Genomic DNA, 20,861 nt, shown 5'->3' on the forward strand with positions numbered 1-20,861 from the left:
AGGCATGATTGCCCTCCTATTGAGTGTACATGGAGTCTAATTTGACAGCTGTGGCTACTACCAAGATATGAGTGCCACCATTATATTTTTAGGGGATATTTGGAGATGTTGACCGTGTGGTCCATAGGTGTCACAGCAGGGTAGGAATGTTGGTTGCATCTGTGGGTTGGCAGCTTGCATAACATTTCCCATGTTATGAAGATAATTATGTGTTCTAAAAGAAGAAGATAGCAATTCTACCATTATAGCCTGAAAGTAGCCATGTATAGTATACAAAACTATAGTATACATGGCTGGCTATATATCAGTAAAACTTAATAAAACACTCAGTATATTGTACTCTTTGATTGTGGGCCATTTGCTGTTCGAGTCATCCTTTTAAGATCTGTCAGCTCTTAATATGTTTTTGCCTATCATTCCAATGAAATCATCTCAAAGGCTTTTGCTTCTCTTGTGTTCTCAAGGTGTGAGAGCACTCCGTGTGTGAGCATTAGGAATATATATAGGAAACTGTACGTTGTGAAATAACTCCTAGGGGTATCTCCTGCAAGTGGTGTTCTTTGCTGTCATGGTGCTGCTGCTTTTATATGATAGCAAGCCCATTAAAGGCGATTGAGCTGTGTGGTAGGGTTCAGTTTGATTTTCATTAGTTCAGAGGTAATTTGCTTTAAAAAACAAAACACCAACAGCAATAAAACTAACAATAAATAGACTCAGCCACATTTTAAGTCTTTTGCAAAAATATTGTTAGGTTTCAGAGGGTTTTTTTTTTAATATTCATTTTCCATTCATGTAAGACAATATTATAAAGGCTATCGTCCAGCTGACTAGTAATGCTAAATTTTTATTCAGGAGCATAGGTTTGTTTTACTGTTGTTTTTCAATCTGTAGGAGTTAAAAAGTGAAAGACCTGTTTTCAGTACTCCTTTTTGAAAAGATGATTTTGTGTGTGTGTGTGTGTGTGTGTGTGTGTGTTGGGAAGAACATAAATACATCAAAGAATGAAATGGCTACTTTGAATAAGGGAGGATGCTGTATCCCACCAGTCAATGAAGTGGAGAGAAGGATGGATAAGAATTCAAGATCAGCCTCCACTATATAATGTGTTTGAAGCCAACCTGGGCTACATGTCTAAAAGCAATAGAGTAAGTGACAGTGGCCAAGTGAGAAAAAGAATAAATGTGAGTGAATGAACGAGACTGTTCTTAGGTTGTTTAGAAGTGTAATGTCTAGTTTATAGCTGTCGTGAAAGCAATAAGCTTTCTGGATCTTTTCTACTACTTAACCTATAGGATATAATCTTACTTAGTTGTTATTGTTACACTAAGGCTATGATTTTAAGACCATTGAGCACGTTTTAATTTGCTGTGCATACTTTTTCTAAGATGACTTGTTTTGAAAAGGGGAACTAGAAGAGTTTTTGCTTTGTCTGTTAGAATGTCTTTTGAGAGTTTTGTGAAGGGTATACATTTTGCTTTATCTCTAGCTCTCCCATCAGTGATTTTGAAAAGCCGAATAACTTTTGTCATTTCTGCTGCTTTTCTAGAATAAGGCTTTAATACTGGAGAGTAAAATCGTACAGATTCATATCCTTGCGTTTAAAGACACAACTAATGCTGTTGCATGCTTTCTCAGAGACTGGCCGTAGGCGAATTAACTGAAAATGGTCTTACATTAGAAGAATGGTTGCCTTCAGCATGGATTACAGATACAATTCCCAGAAGATGTCCATTTGTGCCGCAGATGGGTGATGAGGTACTTTTCAGCTTTACATTTTAAAAGTCACTTAATTTTTTTTCAAGTAGTAACCTATCTTTATAGGTTTTGAAACTTATTTGTAGAAGATTGTAGCAAGTCCCTTAAAAAATATATCATTCTAAATATCTATAACAGTACTGGAAAAGGACAATCAAAGATCTAGTAATAATATTCCTCAGGACAACTATAAATATGTGATAATATTAAATGTAATTCATAATATTAAATATTTTGAAAAGACTGCGTTCCTTGCCCCCCTTTCTTGTTTTTCAAGACAAGATTTTTTTTGTGTAGTACTGGCTGGCTCTGTAAAGTAGACTGGCCTGGAACAAAAAAGCATTTGAAATTAATTTAAGACTTTATATCCAAATTTCTCAGGACCATATCTCCTTATTTTATAATACAAATTTAAGAAATCTTACTTACTAGTATCCCACATAGTGACTATAAAAATTCTTTAAATAGAGGCTTCCTATTACAAAACGTAGTAATTTATACTATTATAAATTAGGAACTAATAGGTATGATTTATTTATTTAAAGAGCCTTCTTGCCTCATAAAGTTTGGGAGCTTAGGACATACCCTTGCAATGGCAGTTCTTATCAGAGTCTGTAGCAGTAAAATGATAGCAGTACTTTCAAGATGGTCAAATATGTTTAGTTTCTGTTTGGATCGTCTTTTAAATGCTGGTGCTTGAACCTTCACCCTATCAAATCTTGAACTTGGGGATTTGCACTGCATACCTCCAATGAATCTCAAGCAACAGGAGGAGTAATGAGTAGGATGAAAATATATAGGATAGTGACCATCCAAAATATTACTGATCATTTTAAACTCATTTTTAAATAACCTTCTTTGGCCTGGAAAGTTGGTTCAGGAGTTAAAAACACATGTTGCTTTTACAGAGAAACTATGTTCAATTACAAGACCCACATGGCTGCTCACAGCCTTTTGTAAGTCCAGTCCCTAGGAATCGGATGGCCTTTTCTGACTTCTGCAGGCACTAGGCATCCATGCAAAAATCTCATAACCTCCCAAACATTTAAATAAATGTATTTTTAATATTGAGATGCATATGTAGTGGCAGATTATTCAAATACCTGTTCTGCAGGACATCTGCTAGGATTTAAGTTTCATCTTGAAATAGAGTTGCACACATCCACTTCAGATTTATAGATTAAGAATCAAACTAGATAAAAAATATATATGAAAATACATGTTTAATTTCAAAATTTTCTACATATTAAAAGATTGTGACTATAACCTTAAAATTAAAAACCCCTGGTTATAATCGTGTGTTTGAATGTGTACACCATATGGATGAATGTACTTTAAATTCAAAAATAAAATAATAAAGTAAAAACAAAACATCTGCACATTTAATGTTCTGTGTATATACAACAGGAGTTTTTAATTAGAGCACATCAGTTTTGTTTACGTGGCTTTAAGACAACTTGGAATACCGTGTAAAATTTCCATTGTAAGAATTTCTGTGTAATCTCTAAATTAGATTTTTTTTGTTCAATGTAAGTAGTGTCTTCAACCTTTAGTTTTTATTATTTTTAATTAATTTATTTTTTTTTTAAGGTTTATTATTTCCGACAAGGGCATGAAGCATATGTTGAAATGGCCCGGAAAAATAAAATTTACAGTATCAATCCTAAAAAGCAGCCATGGCATAAGATGGAACTAAGGGTAAATATTAGCATATTTCCTGATGTAAAACATATTTTTTGCATTATTAAAAAAGTTGTATGAAGGTTTACTCTTTGTAAGAAACTTAATAGGGCTGGGGAATAGTTCAGTCAGTAATATGCTTCCATGAAAGTGTAAAGACCAGAGTTCAGTTCCTCAGGACCCCTGTAAGATAGAATTGGGTGCCTGTTGTTTGTGCCCTTTCATACTCTCAGTTCAGCACTTGGGAGACACATTGACTAGGGCAGGCTGGTCAGACTAGCCAAACTGGCAAGTTAGAAGTTCAGTAAGAGGCTAGTGTTTCAGTAAATAAAACAGACAGTGATGAAGAAGAGACCTGAGGCATCTGCTGCTAGCTTCACAGGCATATACTTTGTTCTGCAGAGATAATGTCTTGTTTTTATATTGTAGGAACAAGAACTAATGAAAATCGTTGGTATAAAGTATGAAGTGGGATTGCCTACCCTTTGCTGCCTTAAACTTGCTTTTCTAGATCCTGATACTGGTAAACTGACTGGTGGATCATTTACCATGAAGTAAGGACTGCTGTCAAGGCAGAGCTTTGATAGTATTGGAGTATTTTTCAAGATAAATTTGAACATATCTTGATATTTGTAGGTGTGTGACCTAATTAGTCTGTTTCCTTTTGTAATAGATACCATGATATGCCTGATGTCATAGATTTTCTAGTCTTGAGACAACAATTTGATGATGCAAAGTATAGACGATGGAATATAGGTGGGTAATTAACAAGCCATAGGTGTTCTGCATATCTTACCTTTTGCTTTATAAAAGATTTACTATTTAACATAATTAGAAACATGTTTTTAATCATTTGTAAGCATGTTAATAGAAAAGATAATGCCATTTTTAAGTTTTAAGAATGAAAATTCTTCAATCTGGTTGATGTTTAAATTTCAAAACATTTTCTGTTCTATTTGCTTAACCATTATGGAATTATTTTAGAATTTTTTTCTCTGAGCTGTTTTGAATTTTGAATTTAAAACTTAGCCAATAATATTGATAATAGGAATCATGTTTGAGGACAAAGGTTATATAAAATCATGTTCAAAATTTTTTTCATGTTCATATTTTTAACTTGGTCCAACTCTAAAATAATTTTGTTATTCATAACTGTTTAAAAGCATGAGATTATATGCTTTTAAGATATTTAAATTATACAAATGTACATGTATTCATTTAGTACTTCTTAATTTAAACAAATATATTTGCTATGTTAGAGGGTACTGTAGTAGATGTGTAAATGGCATCGCTTAACAAATCATATCAGTTGGTATATTGGTGTGTTTTTCCAGTGCTTTTGGCACGTTTTTTTTCATGATTTTTAAATGCCGCATTTGCAAAAATGATTAAAACAAAAAGGAAAAGTCTCATCACTGAAATCTAAGAAATAGAGTAAGTCATATTTTAGATATGTGTGCCAATTTTCCTGACTTTTTATTTTAAAATATATGGATTACCTTCTGCCTTGTAAAGTCATCCAGTTTAAGAACCTTAGAGAGATGCACTTTAGGAAAAGGTAGATACCACAGTGACATTACATGCCAGTGTAATGTGACAGGCGAGTTTTGTGATTTTTCAGGTGACCGCTTCAGATCTGTCATAGATGATGCCTGGTGGTTTGGAACAATTGAAAGTCAAGAGCCTCTTCAACCTGAGTACCCTGATAGTTTGTTTCAGTGTTACAATGTTTGGTAAGAACATAATTTTTAGTTATATTTTTATTTTAGTTTTATTTAGTTATGTTTTTAGTTGTATTTTTAGCTAGATAAGGGTTTGAATTTTTCCTCATCTTTTAGTAAAGAAATCAAGATACTTCATTTAATACTCTGGGTCAATTATTTGTTTAATGTGATATTTTATACTTTTTTGTATTATCATTTTCTGACCTTTTTAATGGAATAATTTTCCTTTCTTAAAGTTGGGACAATGGAGATACAGAAAAGATGAGTCCTTGGGATATGGAATTAATACCTAATAATGGTAAGTATATGTTAGGCCTGTTGCTTAAACCTTGTGGAATTAGCTGGAGTTTTTGTTTTATATTTTCTGTGTGTGTCTGATATATATTTTTTGTGTGTGATAATGTGTATGGCCATATATGTGATAGCACATTGTGGAAGCCAGAGGACAGCTTGCAAGAGTTCACTTCTTCTTTGGGTCTCAAGGTTGTACTTGGGCCATTGGGTTTTGTGGGATACACTTTTGCCCTCTGAGCCATCACTTCATCCCTAGAGTTACTTTTTATTTTTTAATAGGAAAGCTAATTTATCGTTGAGTTGAATCCCAGCATTCAATAGGCAAAGATAGGAGTTACCATAAGCAAGGGTTCCATAGTAAGAACTTGATTCAACAAAATAAAAAACTTGATGTCCTTTAAGTTTATTGTGACCAGCAAATAGAAAATATTTAATAAAAGTATTAATTGTAAACCTATTATTGAGTATAAAATTAGAGAAGGTTCAGCAGTGAACATTTTAACAGTCCCTGCCTATCTAAAACCTACAGCTTAAAAGGGAGATTGAAATTAATGTATTGCAACTATATAGAAATACGTTTTATTATTCATTCTTTAGCATTGATGGGGGCATTCTAAACTGTTTTTGTAACATCAACAAATAATCACGAAGGGACGAAGCTTCTAAATGGAAGGAAGTATCAGAGTATTGCATTGTCTTGCCACTTTGTGTGTACTAGTTCCCAAGTTCAAAATCACTTTCTTAGGACTTTTCCATTACATGTGACACGTGGAATGCTCAATTGCTAAGGACAGTTACAATTAATAACAGTAACTATCACCGCATATAAAGCCTAGGAAAATTGGGGTTGGAGAGTTAGCTCTGGGAAAGTGAGTTATGACATATTTCTGATTCTGGATGAGTGAATGTGGTTGAATCATGGTGATTACACTTTTTACTTGATTATCAGATTTTATTTCAAGTTTTTAAAAGTAGAACATATTTGTATGTGCCCAAAAGGTTTTTAAGTGGCATATTGTAGATTGTAAATTATTATTTGTATATTAAAATCCTTTACATTCTGTTGTTTAGATTTTTTTAATGACATATACCTGTATCATCAGATAGAGATTAAAAAAAAAACCAAAAAATCATTTTAATGTAATAGAAACAAACCTTTATAAATCAGAGTTTTAAGTAATTAGTGTACTGTAAAAAAATATTAAGAGAGATACCTCAAGTTTAAAGCCAGACTCATCTACATAATAACTTCCTGGCCAGTTAGGGCTACATGGTGAAACCTTTTCTCAAAACAAGGCAAAACAAAACAAAAGGGGACTGAAGAAGATGGTTCAGCAGTCAGAATCACTGGGCTCTTTTCCAGAAGACTTAGTTTTGATTTCCAGCTCCCACGGTGCAACTTGCAACCATCTGTAAATCTACCCTGAGGAGCTCCAACCCTTTCTTCTAATCTCTGTATGCACCAGGGATATACTTGGTACAAAGACATACATTCAGGCAAAATATCCATACACATAAAATAAATAAACACGTACTTTTAAAACAGTTCTTGATCTTCTAACTTGTTGCCACTTATGGTTATTGGGAATATTAAATAGGAAGTGATCTCAGTCAAATAAATTTTAAATTAAGACAATATTCATGTTAATGATGTTGATCATTTAATATAAATAGTAAACATTTTCATTTCATTGCTCAAGTAGAAATACTGAAAAATAGAAAATATCAACTTGTAGCATCACCTGGCTTCTTGTTTTGTCTATATGAGTTTAAATCTCATGTTTAAATTTGATATGATTCGATTGCTGTGAGCTCATAATTTGCCTAATAAAGAAATGAAATTGGCTTTGTTGTACTGTGGCTAGATTTTTTTAAAAAGCCTTAATGATACTAATTAACTATTTTAATTCCTCCTTGTACATCCATTGATCATTCCAATGGAATTTTTTTGTTTTATTTGGGCACACATACAAACACAAATAGTTATTTTGATTGCATGCAGTGTTTGGATTCTGTTGTAATTAGTTTAAAGGAAATAAATGATCTGATGTATTTGTAGATTCTTTCTCAACACTACTTGAAATTTTTTATGTTAAAGTGTTAAAGATATAGACATGGAACCATGACTTCAGAAATGGAAGGCCTTAAAACTTCCTTTTGGCATTCATAATTCTCTGTTTCTGTTAGAAAATTTGAGAATTTGATTAGAACATTAGTGAAATTTTCATAAGTTCACTTTAGCTGTATATTAAAATAAATTTTAGATAGTTGAATTATGGGATGGATTAAAAATTGAAATTTTCTTTTGTAGAAATTTTCTCTTCCAGGTATAACTGGAGTATAGTACACTTATTAGGTATACATAATCATTTAGTTTTAAATGTAATATCTTTTTTTAAGAATACATTTTATTTGTATTTAAGAGATTTTCCCATTATGAAAACTGTAATTTTTTTTAACATCAATTATTCCTGAAGGAAAACCCAACACTTATTACTATATATGTTCATTGACGGATTTCTCTATCTGCATTTCAGCTGTGTTTCCAGAAGAACTGGGTACCAGTGTTCCTTTAACTGATGTTGAATGTAGGTCACTAATTTATAAACCTCTTGATGGAGAATGGGGAGCCAATCCCAGGGATGAAGAGTGTGAAAGAATTGTTGGAGGAATAAATCAGTTGATGACACTAGGTAAATAAATAGTAACAAAAGTATAGAAAATCCTTCTAAGTTGCATGAACTTTCTGTAGCTAAATTTTAAGAGCCTGCCATATTTGTAAAGGCTTCTTACACTCAATGGGCATGACATGAACTGAAGGAGGAAGGTAGGCCAAAGTTGTATTTAATTATTTGTGTAGCTAAACTTGTTTTCTCATGACTTGACACATACATAGATCTTTACAAAGGGAAAGAAATGGAATATGATCTCTTATTTCTGGCTTGTGAAAATAAAAGTAAACCGACAACAAAATTAGCTTATCTGAACTCTGTACACTCAAGGTAACTGGAGATTGTTACATATTTAAACAGTATAAACTTGCAGTCCATTAAAACTGCATAGGGTAATACTCAAATTAAGAGTAAGAACTGAAGATACTGGGCATACTCTCATATGCAGAAGTTTTGGGTTTTGGTTTTTTTCTTTTCTCTTGTGGTGCCAAAGATCAGACTGAAGGCTTTGTACATGTGCAAACACTCTACCACTGAGCTGTATATCCAGCCTCAAAGTCTGGTAAAATGGAAACTATAAAAGTCATTTTATAAATACTGTCTTAAATAGCTTTATCAATGTTTTAGGTTTAAAGTAGCTTTAAAAGAACACGATTTTAACTTATGTTCTTGTTTTTGCTCTATTTTACTTGTGTTGATAAATTTATAATATATTTTATCTGTTTTCTTCATCCTAATGTACTAGTGACTTTTAAAATACAGAAAATAGATTTATACCTTATTTATTTTAGATATTGCTTCTGCATTTGTTGCCCCTGTGGATCTTCAAGCTTATCCCATGTATTGCACTGTGGTGGCATATCCAACGGATCTAAGTACAATTAAACAAAGACTGGAAAACAGGTTTTACAGGTTAGAGCCATTTGATGTTGCAATAACAAAAGAACACTAATGGGTCTTTTTTATCCAGTTAATACTAGTCTATGGGAATGTTTCTCAGTTTTGTCTAAACACAGATGGACATGAATCCATAGGGGTCAAGTTAAAATACAGAGTTGGAGTAGGCCCTTGTACTCTGAATTTCTTCACAGGTCCCTGCAATGTTGATGCTGCTGACCTATGGGATTATGAATGAATGCTTGATTCCTTCATAGGCATTCTATAAATCAAGCCGAAAGGTTCATTTTTCCTTAATAGTAAACTAGAATATTTAGTAGATTTTCTATAAATTTCTTAATTTTGTGTATTGAGATTTTTGAATGCTTATTAAAATATAATTAGAAAGTATTCATAAACCTTTTATAGTTTTTGTTTAAGCTGTTATGGTTAATTTACTTCTTCAGAGTAACATTTTAATTTTTTTTTTTTTTTTTTTTTTTTTTTTTTTTTTTTTTTTTTTTTTTGAGACAGGGTTTCTCTGTATAGCCGTGGCTGTCCTGGAACTCACTCTGTAGACCAGGCTGGCCTCGAACTCACAAATCCACCTGCCTCTGCCTCCCAAGTGCTGGGATTAAAGGTGTGCGCCACCACCGCCCGGCCTCATTTTAAATATCTTAACTGTTAGTTAGTTTTTAGTTTTTGTTTTTGACACACGGTCTTACTAGCCTTAGCTATCCAGGAACTTGCCATGTAGACGAAGCTGGCCTCAAAGCCACCAACCTGTGCCTTCCAAGTGCTGGGATTAAAGGCTGACAGAAATACGTTTAAATCTAGTTTGGAGTGAAATTGAATTTTTAATTTTTCTTAATGACTATTGTTTAGTAGGGTAGTGCTTTAATGTACGTAATAGTATTAAAATTTCTTTTATGATCAGTTTTAAAATTTTGAGGTCTTTATACTCTTACTGATGTTTTTCTATATAAAATATAGCTTTCCTTCTCTTTACTGCGGTGAGTTACAACCTTGGATATAGCACGGAAACACTACTTTGTCCTTACTGACTAGCGTGGGCCTTCTCAGCAGCAGTGTTAATGATATATGATCTAGAAAAGTCTTTTCTTTCTACCTGCCATATAAATTTCTTAGTGGCCGAGAACCATCAGAGCAAAGTAAATAGAAGTCACCTTGATTTGTAAGGAAGTCTTATTGTTGCTGGGTCCACTTGCTGCTTGTTGTAGCATTATTATTTGTGTTTTCTGATCCCATTCATTCTTTGGCCAAACTATTAGAAGTTTTGTCTGCTAGTAATTTAATGCCTTATTTTTCATAATTATTACAATCAGTATTTTGAAGTGCATAGAAATTCCTACTTTTTCCATAACTACAATTACATGCTTTTATTCTGTAGAATTATATTTGTTCACAAATCAGTAACATTAACTGTAATACAGTTGCATTGTGTTCTCAAAAAATGTCTTCAGATTATCTTTGCTTTTAGAAATAAATTGTGAAACACCAGAAATTTTTATTAGCATTGCCAAGTGTTCAGAAATAATTCCTAGTTAGGTTCCTTGTAGGTTCTCTTCATCTTTTTTTGTTTTATAAACAATCTGTTGATTACCTTTCATCTTTACATGTTAATTACAAATAGTATAATTAAAATTATTGTTTGTGTAGAAATAAGGGGATGAAGTGATACCATGCATTTCTAGAAAAAAAAAAGTAAAACCTATAACCCTGTCCCTTGTCTGTCACTGTTTCTGTAGAAATCCCCTTTTAAAAAGCTGCAGTGTTGGTAGTCTGCTATGTCTTATTCTAGACGTTTTCTATACATTTTATATATAGTCTTCTCTTAATACAAACTGAGTTTTATTATCATTTTAGAGCTTTTGAGATGTTAGTAATATGATTGTTTTAAGAGTAAAACTTATATGTCAGATGTGATAGTATTATACACTTATAAAGATGAGATTTCTGTTTTATATTTTTGTTTTTGTTTTTATTTTTAGGCGCTTTTCATCCCTAATGTGGGAAGTTCGATATATAGAACATAATACACGGACGTTTAATGAGCCAGGAAGCCCAATTGTGAAATCTGCTAAATTTGTGACTGATCTTCTTCTGCATTTTATAAAGTGAGTTACATATCCATGCTTTAGTATAATAGTTACAGCAATGGCACAATTTTAAAATGTGAGCTAATTTAAAGTATAAAGTGCTAAAATGTAAACTCCAGTCACCCTTTACATAGGTGGTATTATCACAGAAGTGTAGTCCTCTTTTAAAATGGAAAATTTTAGTTTAAAGGAAAAAATTTAAGTCAGGCTTAATGGCTCATGCTTTTTGGCCCAGCTGAAAGAATGAATTGATGTGACTTTAAGGCCATTGAGGTCTAGCTATAGAATTCTATTGCTATATGTTTGGGTTGGGTGAAATCAAATCATGGAGTTCCTTGATTACCAACCTAAGGAACTAAGCTTTTTAGAAAAGATTTACCTTTAATGTGTTTTTGTATGTATATGTATCTACGTGGATATGTTTATGCAAATGTCTGTTTCTTCAGAAAGGCGGCATCAGATCCCCCTAGAGCTAGAGAGACAGGCAGTTGTAAACTACTGAAATGCATTCTGGAAATTGAAGTGGCCCTGTGAAAAGACAATATGCATTCTTTAATGAGCCATCCCTAACTTTGAGGAAGTAGGCTTCCTAAAGTACAAGTTTTAAAAGAAAATGGATATTAAAAGTATCTTGATATGCTCAGTTTGTTTTACACCATGCCTCAAAATATGCATCTCAATACAGTATCTTCTAATGAAAATTTCAAGACAAAATAAAAACCATAAATATCTGTTACAATGGATCAAGAATGGATAAGGCGTAGTTTATGAAAATGAGAAAAAGGAAGGGGCCAAGAAGTGTAAGGTTAGAATTCACAGGAACAGTCTATTAATTGAGTTTTAAAAAGAAAGAGATAATGAAAATCTGAGATGTCTCATGACTGTAAAAGTGGTATGTTATTGAAAAATGAGAAAGAAAACAGTGGACGAGAGTGTGTTTTGGAATTAGGTCAAGAAAGGAAGTTGTAGGTGATGCTGTCAAAAGGGAGACGACTAAAGACATGGAATACTTCCACTTAAGATAGACAGTGACAGGAATTAGAAGACAGTATATATTCTTTACCTTAAATCAACAGATAGACGATAGCCATGTTATGTGAGAGTTGAGTTTTCTACACTGAAGTCAGTCATAAAGGACATGGATTAAATGTATATGAATAATGTATTGTAGTCAATAAATGCCACAATTGTTTGGCTTAAAGTTTTTAATCTTAGGGACAAATTCTTAAAGAAAAATCACATAGCTCTCATGAAACATCAACATTTTCTTTTACTTAGGGATCAGACTTGTTATAACATAATTCCACTTTACAACTCAATGAAGAAGAAAGTTTTGTCTGACTCTGAGGTATGTAACTTATTTCACTACATTAACTAACACTACATATTATAAAATACTAAATAAGATTTACATGTAATAGTTTTCAGATTAAAGTATTAGAACATTGCTTTTCCCAGTACTGTATTGTTAAGCGTCGCTATCATATTTAGAATTTACTTCAGATTGAAAACAAATTTTAATGGGGGAGACCTTACTAAACCAGTCAAGTGTATTACTCATTTTCTAAAGAGTGATAGGAAAAACTACCAAGTGATAATATCTAGGATGTTTCATAAATCGGATGTTTTATTGCCTCAAAGGAAGAAGAGAAAGATGCCGATGTTCCAGGAACTTCTACCAGAAAAAGGAAGGTAACAGCATTTTGGTTTTGATTACTTTTTTTTTTTTAACAGAAGTATTTTTGTTGTATTCAAGAATACGAAAAGCTTATTTATTCTTAGTAACACTAAAAGCAACTTAAGTGTTCAGATAGTTTTTATGTATAAATATTTTTCTGAGAAAGATTTGTATTTTATATGGGTTGAATATTCCTAATCTGAAAATCTAACATTCAGAGTGCTCAAAAAACTCTTTTAAAGTTTTTCAAAAAATTTCCCATTTTTGTTTTCGGGCCTTGATTTCGTATTCCTTAACCAGTCAATTCTACGAAAATACTGCAAAACAAAAAGACTTCCAACATAAACCACTTCTGCCAAGCTTTTCAGGTCAGGAGTGCTCAGTCGATGCCTCATTATGTGTGATTGTACTCAAAGCACAAACTGTGGCTAGTGTGATTACTCTGTGAGGACAGTGCTTGCCCTGCAGGCATCAGGACCTGAGTTTAATCCCCAATGCCCACAGAGAGAGCAGCTCAGTTGTAATCCCAGTGCTGGGGAGGTGAAGGCAGCAGGTTCCTTGAGGCTTAACTAGCCAGTGAGCCCAGTGGTACTGTGAGATACCCTGAACAAAGATGTTTTCATTGGTTAAGAGAACATATAGTTTGGTTCCCCACTCCATGTTGGACAGTTAATAACCACTCTAGCTTCAGGGCATGTTCTGATGCTTCTCACTTTTGCAGGCACCTGCACTTATGTGAATATACCCACTCATATGCATGTAATTGAAAATAAAATCAATCTGTGGGCATGTTGATACACTCCTTTAATCTTAGAGTAGAGAGGCAGATTTCTATGAGTCTTAAGCCAGACTGGCCTAAGTAGTAACTTCTAGGCCTACCGGAGCTACATGGAGAGAAAGAAATGTAAAATAATACTTTAAAATGAAAACAAAGTTAATGGCTCCTGAGGGAAATGTACCAGATGGGTCACACGGGCCTTACATAAGGGCGTGAGCACACACAGCCCACCCCACGAATGAATGAATGACAAGTAAGAGTTGTGCTGCTACTTATGTGTTTTTTATTTCAGGATCATCAACCTAGAAGAAGGTTACGCAACAGAGCTCAGTCTTACGATATTCAAGCATGGAAGAAACAATGTCAAGAATTATTGAATCTCATATTTCAATGTGAAGATTCAGAACCTTTTCGACAGCCAGTGGATCTTCTTGAATATCCAGTAAGTATTTCTAAGACTACTTTTACACAACTGTTTTTATCACTGTGCTTCATTTCCTTGTTAGTTTATTCATGTTTCCATTACCTATTCAGTTACAAAGAACTCTTACCAGTTAGAAACTGGTAAGATGGAAAGAGACCTAAAATATGCCTGTAAAGAACTGGCTTATCCTTCTAGCTCTTCTCTTACATGTTTTGTAACTTAGAGTGAGCCTCTTAGCTTTCTCGTATGATATAAGTTTTACTAACTATGTTAGTTTGCCTTCTATTGCTGTAATAAACACCATGAACGAAAAGCAATGTGGGAAGGGAAAGAGTTTCTTTACAGATTAGAGTCCATCATATAGGGAAGCTGAGGCAGGAACTGAGGCAAAAACAGTGGAGGGATGCTACCTACTTACTGCTTGCTTGGCTACTTACCATGCACAGCTCAGGACCTGCTCGGGCACCAGAGAGGGCTGGGCCATTCCACATCATTCATCAGTCAAGAAAATGTCCCCTGTAGACCCAGCTATGCCAATTTGGTGGAAGCAATTTCCTTTTGACGTACCTCTTCCCAGATAACTCTTATCTTGTGTCAGGTTGACCAAAACCAAACAAAAACTTTACCAGTACAGACTCTACTTCTCCATATTAATTCGAAGAGCTTACAGCTATTATATAGAAAACATAAATGATACCTATTTTTCTCATGGAGTTACGGTGATAAAATGAAAATACATGATAAGTAGTTTTATAATGATGAAAGAATCACTGCATTGAAATATCTGTTAAAATTAATATATGTATTTTATGACTGTATATATTTATGTAATTCCACTGTATGTACTTTAAGGAATACCTGATTAAAAATGTTGAGGTTATATAATCAGCTATTTATAGTACATTTGCATACAAGAAGTCTCAATCCAGGTTGAAATGAGTTTTTAAAAAAATTCTTCTAGGTAGGAATTGAAGTTTGTAAAGTTTATATGGCAGCATCACAGCCTAAATATAGTGTTGTCTAGCTTCATTGTTTGACTTTGTCTAGGTGTTGTAATTTGAAGTGATGAACTTGTTGATAGGTATCATAATAAAACATTTTTAATTTTTTAGTTTTGAAAACCAGAAACAGACTCATTAAATGTGCAGAACAAATGTTTAATTTTAATAGCAGAGTCAATTGGGTCAATAGGACACTCACCTTGCCTGAGTTCTAGAATTGAGTTTGTACTTTGTTCAGTACTTAAAGTTTCAGAAGTGAGGCCTCCCTTTATTTCCTAACAAATTCTCTGTCATTTTAAAACAGTGCTTCACTGCTTACTTCTTGGTACTAGTTTCTTGTTGTTTGAGCCTTAATGTTTTAATTCTAGAGATATAAATATTAGCCCTGTATAGAAATAAATGAGGCTTTGGGGCATGGTTAGGAAAGAATTTAGAACTGAGAACCTACTCTTAACCAACTGAGAGATATTTGCATTCTAATTAAAAATCTAAAATAATTCTTTCCACAGTAAATGTCATTCTTAGCTCTAGTGTGAGATAGGCATCTCATTTAAGCATATAGATTTAGAATCTAAGTTTATACTGTTGTGTTATAGAAAGTGAAATTATAAAGCTTCTTTATTTAGCACATGAAAAGATTAGAAAAATTAAAGACTAAAATTAGTAAACTGGAAAATAAAGTAAAAATTAATATTTATTGAAGTTATTAAGTAAGTGTTTCTAACCATAATGGAATCAGAGTAGAAATTATTAAAAGAAAAGTCTCCAAGGTAGATCAAACTGGTCTGCCTCACAACTGTTGGATTGTTAGCATATAATACTTCCAAATCAGGCAGTATGATACACTTGCACATAGTCAGTAGGTCAAATAAGTCTATGGTAATTTAAAAAATGACCTCAATGACAATGAATACAAAATGAGTTTCAACATTTGTAAGTTGTAGTTAACAGTAGGGTAGGAAAGTTTGAAGCTAGTGTATGCTGCATTTGTCAGAGCTTGAAATCACTAGTGTATGTTCACTTCTAAGTATAGAGAAGGAAGAGTCAAAGCAAAGGGAAACAAGTAAAATAACCAAAAGCTGATGTCAGTGCCCCTGAAGAAGTGCAGTGCAGTCTGTGCTGCCATTGTGATCACTCGTCACCCTGGAGTGATCAGTAGCTCTTCTCTCACCTCTGTTTTGTTCCATCTTGTCTTACTTTTTATCCAGTTGACTTTCAGGGCACAGGCTTTTTGACATCTGTTTATATTTATTATTATTGTTTATTACAAAATACCTAATTTGTTAAATTCTGAGACATGAAATTACTGTGACTTCTGGTTCTATATAGACGGGATGTCTTTGAGGAGTTTTACATATACTTTGGTCTTACTTTTAGTATTTTGTCTGCATGTATGTATGTGTACCACAGGTTTGCCTGATACTTACATAATTCAGAACAGGGATCCTGTACAAGGGCAATGCTCTTATCTACTGAGCTATCTCTCCAGCCCCATTTTGATTGTATTTCTTTACTTTATAGTGTTTCAATGAGTTGACATTCGTTAGATTTATAATTATACGTAGGCTGAAGTTTTTACTGTTGTTTTGTTTTTACAGATGATGATTAATAGTTCTGTAACTTGTCATAAAAATCCTGTCAATCACTGTGCTGTAAAATGATACTTTGGTAGTAATAATAATAATACAGTCTGTTTCCTTCTCTCCTAGGACTACAGAGACATCATTGACACTCCAATGGACTTTGCCACTGTTAGAGAAACTTTAGAGGCTGGGAACTATGAGTCACCAATGGAGTTATGTAAAGATGTCAGGCTCATTTTTAGTAATTCTAAAGCATATACACCAAGCAAAAGATCAAGGGTATATTATCAAATTGTTTTATCTTGTTAAAAGTATGTCAAGTCTCTAAATATTTTTGCATAAAACTTTGAGCAAAATTAACGAACTATTATGTTGTTATTGGTATTGATGGTGACCTGTTGCTTTCTATTCTAAAAATGCAGAAGAATACATACAAAGAAAACAAATACAAACAAGTTTTTGAATTCTAGAAAATTTTACCAGAAAAATATTTAAATTACAGTATATACTAAATAGGCATTTTCTTTTGAAGAATATTTAACCTATTTTGTGAATACTTTTTCTCTCCATAGATTTACAGCATGAGTTTACGCCTGTCTGCTTTCTTTGAAGAACATATTAGTTCAGTTTTGTCAGATTATAAATCTGCTCTTCGTTTTCATAAAAGAAACACCATAACCAAAAAGAGGAAGAAACGAAACAGAAGCAGCTCCCTTTCCAGCAGTGCTGCATCAAGGTGCTTAGTTCCTTTTCAGTTCCTTTTCCGTCTCTTAACTTTGTCATCTAAATGGGAGAACTTGGTGGTTTTTAATGCTTCCTTTGCTGTTCCCTATATTGCAGAATGATATATTTGACAGGCAAGTTCTTATGATGTGGAGGATTTTTAATCTTTTAAACTAAAGCTTTACTAGTGTAAGTGCTTAAATTCAAACTGCTAAGTTTATTCAGTAAAAACAGCATTTTTAGGATAGTGATGGCATCATGCTTTCAGTCATATAACTGTAGCATTTACAATGATCCTTCACTAAGTATTCACTTTTCAAAGGCTCACAACCATATGAAATTCACTACAAATCTCATATTTTAACATACTTCATAATGGCACAAACGATCAATTCAGCAGTATTACAAAACTTTTAACATATATGTGGAGAATTGTTATGAATGATTAACAATGTGATCTAATCTTATTTTCAGCCCTGAAAGGAAAAAAAGGATCTTAAAACCCCAGCTAAAGTCAGAAGTAACTACCTCTCCATTCTCCATACCGACACGCTCAGTACTGCCAAGGCACAATGCTGCTCACATGAATGGTAAACCAGAATCCAGTTCTGTGGTTCGAACTAGGAGTACCCGTGTAGCTGTAGATCCAGTTGTCACTGAGCAACCCTCTACATCATCGGCCACAAAAGCTTTTGTTTCAAAAGCTAATACATCTGCCATGCCAGGAAAAGCAAGTAAGACACAATCACAATTTATACATCAAGGTGTAGTGTGCTTTTTTAAAACAGGTTTTGATTTTCTGTTTGTTTTGATAATTACCTGAAGGTACTGGTTTTGTTTTCCTTATTGTTTTTTGTCCTTTGAAAACATTTAGTTAGAAAGTGAGAACAAGAAATTTAAAGCTTAGGAATATTTTTATAGAGCACGAGAATAAGAAACTGATAAAGACTGTTCAAATTTAAACCTGACAATTTGACCAGACTTGCCTTCATAATTCTGAACTGAAAAGAAACCTTCTAGTTGGGCTGAGCTTGTTAACATTTTTTTGTAGCCTTCTCTTACTAAAAGGTAGTATGAATGAGGCCCCAGGTTACAGTCCAGCACTAAGAGAGATTTTGTGAGGAAGCTTTAAGTATCACTCAGGTTTTATTCTCTTGGTTAACTGAAGCAGTTTAGGTTAGTATCAATCCCAGACCTTTTGCATAACAAGTCTCAGTTTCTCATCTTTCTACATTGTGTTTTAGTACTAGAGAATTCTGTGAAACATTCCAAATCCTTGAGTACGCTTTCAAGCCCTGATCAGATCACATTTGGCCATGGTATGAAGAATAATTCTGCAAAAGAAAACATGGAAAAGGAAAAGCCTGTCAAACGTAAAATGAAGTCTTCTGTATTTTCAAAAGCATCTCCACTTCCAAAGTCATCAGCAGTCATGGATCAAGGTAAGCTGACTTCTTATTGATATCTGAGGGCTGTGGACACCATTGTTTAGTGGAAAGACTGACACTGGAACATCACAGGTCTAAGGCAAAGCCACTGTAATGAATACCCTGCCTCAAAAAAGGTGAAAGTAAAAATGTTATTTGTAATATTTTCAGATATAGTGAGTGAGTTCTTTTTTACAGTTAATGCCTTTTTATAGGAGTTGGCCTTTTTCCTTTTGGGGATGTCAATTTAAAAGTATGTAATCCGATACATGGATGCGCCGGCTAGAAGAAATTGCTAAGGACTTGAGGCCAATATCTGATTATTCATGGGGACAAGTTAGTTAATACCCCTGCATGTTAGCGTCTCCTTGTACAGTTGGGATAAATTCAATTCTTAGATGGCTCAGCTGATAGAGGGGCCTTTCAACCTTAGCTGGATCCCATGAGCTGACAGGAGAGAACTGACTCTGCAAAATTGTTCTCTGACCTCCACATGAGTGCCATGGCACTTGTACATATGTGAGCATGCTGTACGTGCTCTGATATAATTGGCTGAGACTTAACTGCTGAGTAAGTTCACCCTTTCTAGTTCTTTCTAAACTTTATCTGGCTGGTCAACTCAGCTATCTGGCTTAAACTCTTCTCCATGCTGACTGATTCAATTTGGCTTCTCTGGGCTTCTCCTGAATTGTTCTGCTTGACCTCAAACTAACTCTAGCAATGTGTACTAATCCTCTTGCTATGTATTCTTTGGCTTTAGCTGCCTCTGCTGACCTACACTGAACCTATACTGTTCTTAAATAGCTTTTCTCCTTAGAGTTGAGTATATCTGACCAACTCTGACAAGTCTTTTTCTGATCCATCACTTTGCCTTCTCCTCAATTAGATATCATTGTTTGGGATTAAAGGTATGTACTAAAGGATTCCAGCTAGAGGAATTAAGGGTATGTTCTAAGGGCATGTCTCCATTCCAGTTCGATCACACAGACTAGATATGATCAGAAGATCCATGTTGCTGGATTAAAATTCATCCACAATTTGACAGTATGACCATTTAGCAAAACAGAACACCAACTGCCTGTTCACCCTCCTAGGATATAGAGTCTACCTAAGTCATGGGCTTTCTGACTAGGTTTACAGTAGCAAGCATGAAATTCCTCCTTTGAAGCAGGCCTCAAGGTAGGTTGGTTACCCATAAACAACATGCCGCTATTGCACGAAGGGACACATGTTGCCTGACAGGTTGGTATTGTGCATATAGGCTCCAGCTCTGGGTAAGACAATTGTTTTCCTCTCCTGCAGGCTACATTGCACCTTCTGGCATTGTATAAGAATAAACAGCAGGTAGAGAGTTTGGGGATCAGTTGACATTTCTTTTCTATACTCAAAAGCGAGGAATGGCTTCATCAGTAGGGTCTTGTCATCTAGTTATGGTAGGCAATCAAAATCATTGGGAAGCAGCTTGTTGTTTGAGGTGCTTCCTGAGCATCCCTTACCAATAACTCAAAAAGATGTATTCTGAGCCCAACATTGAGATTTTTTTTTTTAAATAACCCACATCTTCTGGATCTTCTGAGTAGTAGCCACCTGTTTAAGGTTCTTCTATTCAAATCTTCTTTTTTAAAATAAGTTCTTAAAGTTAGCTTACAAAAGAGTGTTGTTGTTATTGTTGTTTTCATAGATCCTTAGTTTGGACTAACCTACCTCTGGCCTCTCCTCAGTCCTCCTATCTCTACTTACACATTTAATTCCAAATATTCTCCCACCTCTCCTTTTATTGTGGCTTGTGTTCTGTTCCCACTAACATTTTTTCTTACTTTTTCTGAATAATTTTAGTTTGAGCTGCATTTTGTCAGATACTAGAATAAATTCTAAGTACTGTTTCTTGATTGGACTTGCCTGTAGCACCTTTCTCTATCCCTTTGCACTAAAATGGAACCGATTCTGTAACCCAGGCTGATAGTCTTATCTATTTTTTTTCAATGGGGAGTTGAGGCTATTGATATTCAGAATTATTCACAATTTTCTCTGTATTCTTATCATTTCGTTGTTTCTTTGTTTTTGGAGTCTTTTGATTAATTGTCCTAGCGTTTATCTTCTGTGGCTTCTTGAGTGTGTTTATCTTT

At 33.9% G+C, this 20,861-nt stretch overlaps 1 protein-coding gene across 1 annotated transcript in view; it reads left to right on the plus strand.

Moving 5' to 3' along the window:
• The window catches only part of Phip (pleckstrin homology domain interacting protein), a 106,338-nt gene that overhangs the window by 78,829 nt on the left and 6,648 nt on the right, over positions 1-20,861 (plus strand). The window contains exons 23-38 of the mRNA XM_028756184.1: positions 1,636-1,755; positions 3,346-3,453; positions 3,865-3,989; positions 4,109-4,191; positions 5,057-5,168; positions 5,396-5,457; positions 7,991-8,146; positions 8,917-9,037; positions 11,014-11,139; positions 12,400-12,469; positions 12,763-12,813; positions 13,870-14,019; positions 16,712-16,864; positions 17,158-17,321; positions 17,783-18,042; positions 18,553-18,750. Coding sequence (XP_028612017.1) covers positions 1,636-1,755; positions 3,346-3,453; positions 3,865-3,989; positions 4,109-4,191; positions 5,057-5,168; positions 5,396-5,457; positions 7,991-8,146; positions 8,917-9,037; positions 11,014-11,139; positions 12,400-12,469; positions 12,763-12,813; positions 13,870-14,019; positions 16,712-16,864; positions 17,158-17,321; positions 17,783-18,042; positions 18,553-18,750 — 2,059 coding nt within the window. The remainder of the gene's footprint in view (positions 1-1,635; positions 1,756-3,345; positions 3,454-3,864; positions 3,990-4,108; positions 4,192-5,056; positions 5,169-5,395; positions 5,458-7,990; positions 8,147-8,916; positions 9,038-11,013; positions 11,140-12,399; positions 12,470-12,762; positions 12,814-13,869; positions 14,020-16,711; positions 16,865-17,157; positions 17,322-17,782; positions 18,043-18,552; positions 18,751-20,861) is intronic.

Source organism: Grammomys surdaster, unplaced genomic scaffold, assembly GCF_004785775.1.
Source record: "Grammomys surdaster isolate TR1022 unplaced genomic scaffold, NIH_TR_1.0 126113, whole genome shotgun sequence".
In the NCBI taxonomy this organism is placed as follows: Eukaryota; Metazoa; Chordata; class Mammalia; order Rodentia; family Muridae; genus Grammomys; species Grammomys surdaster.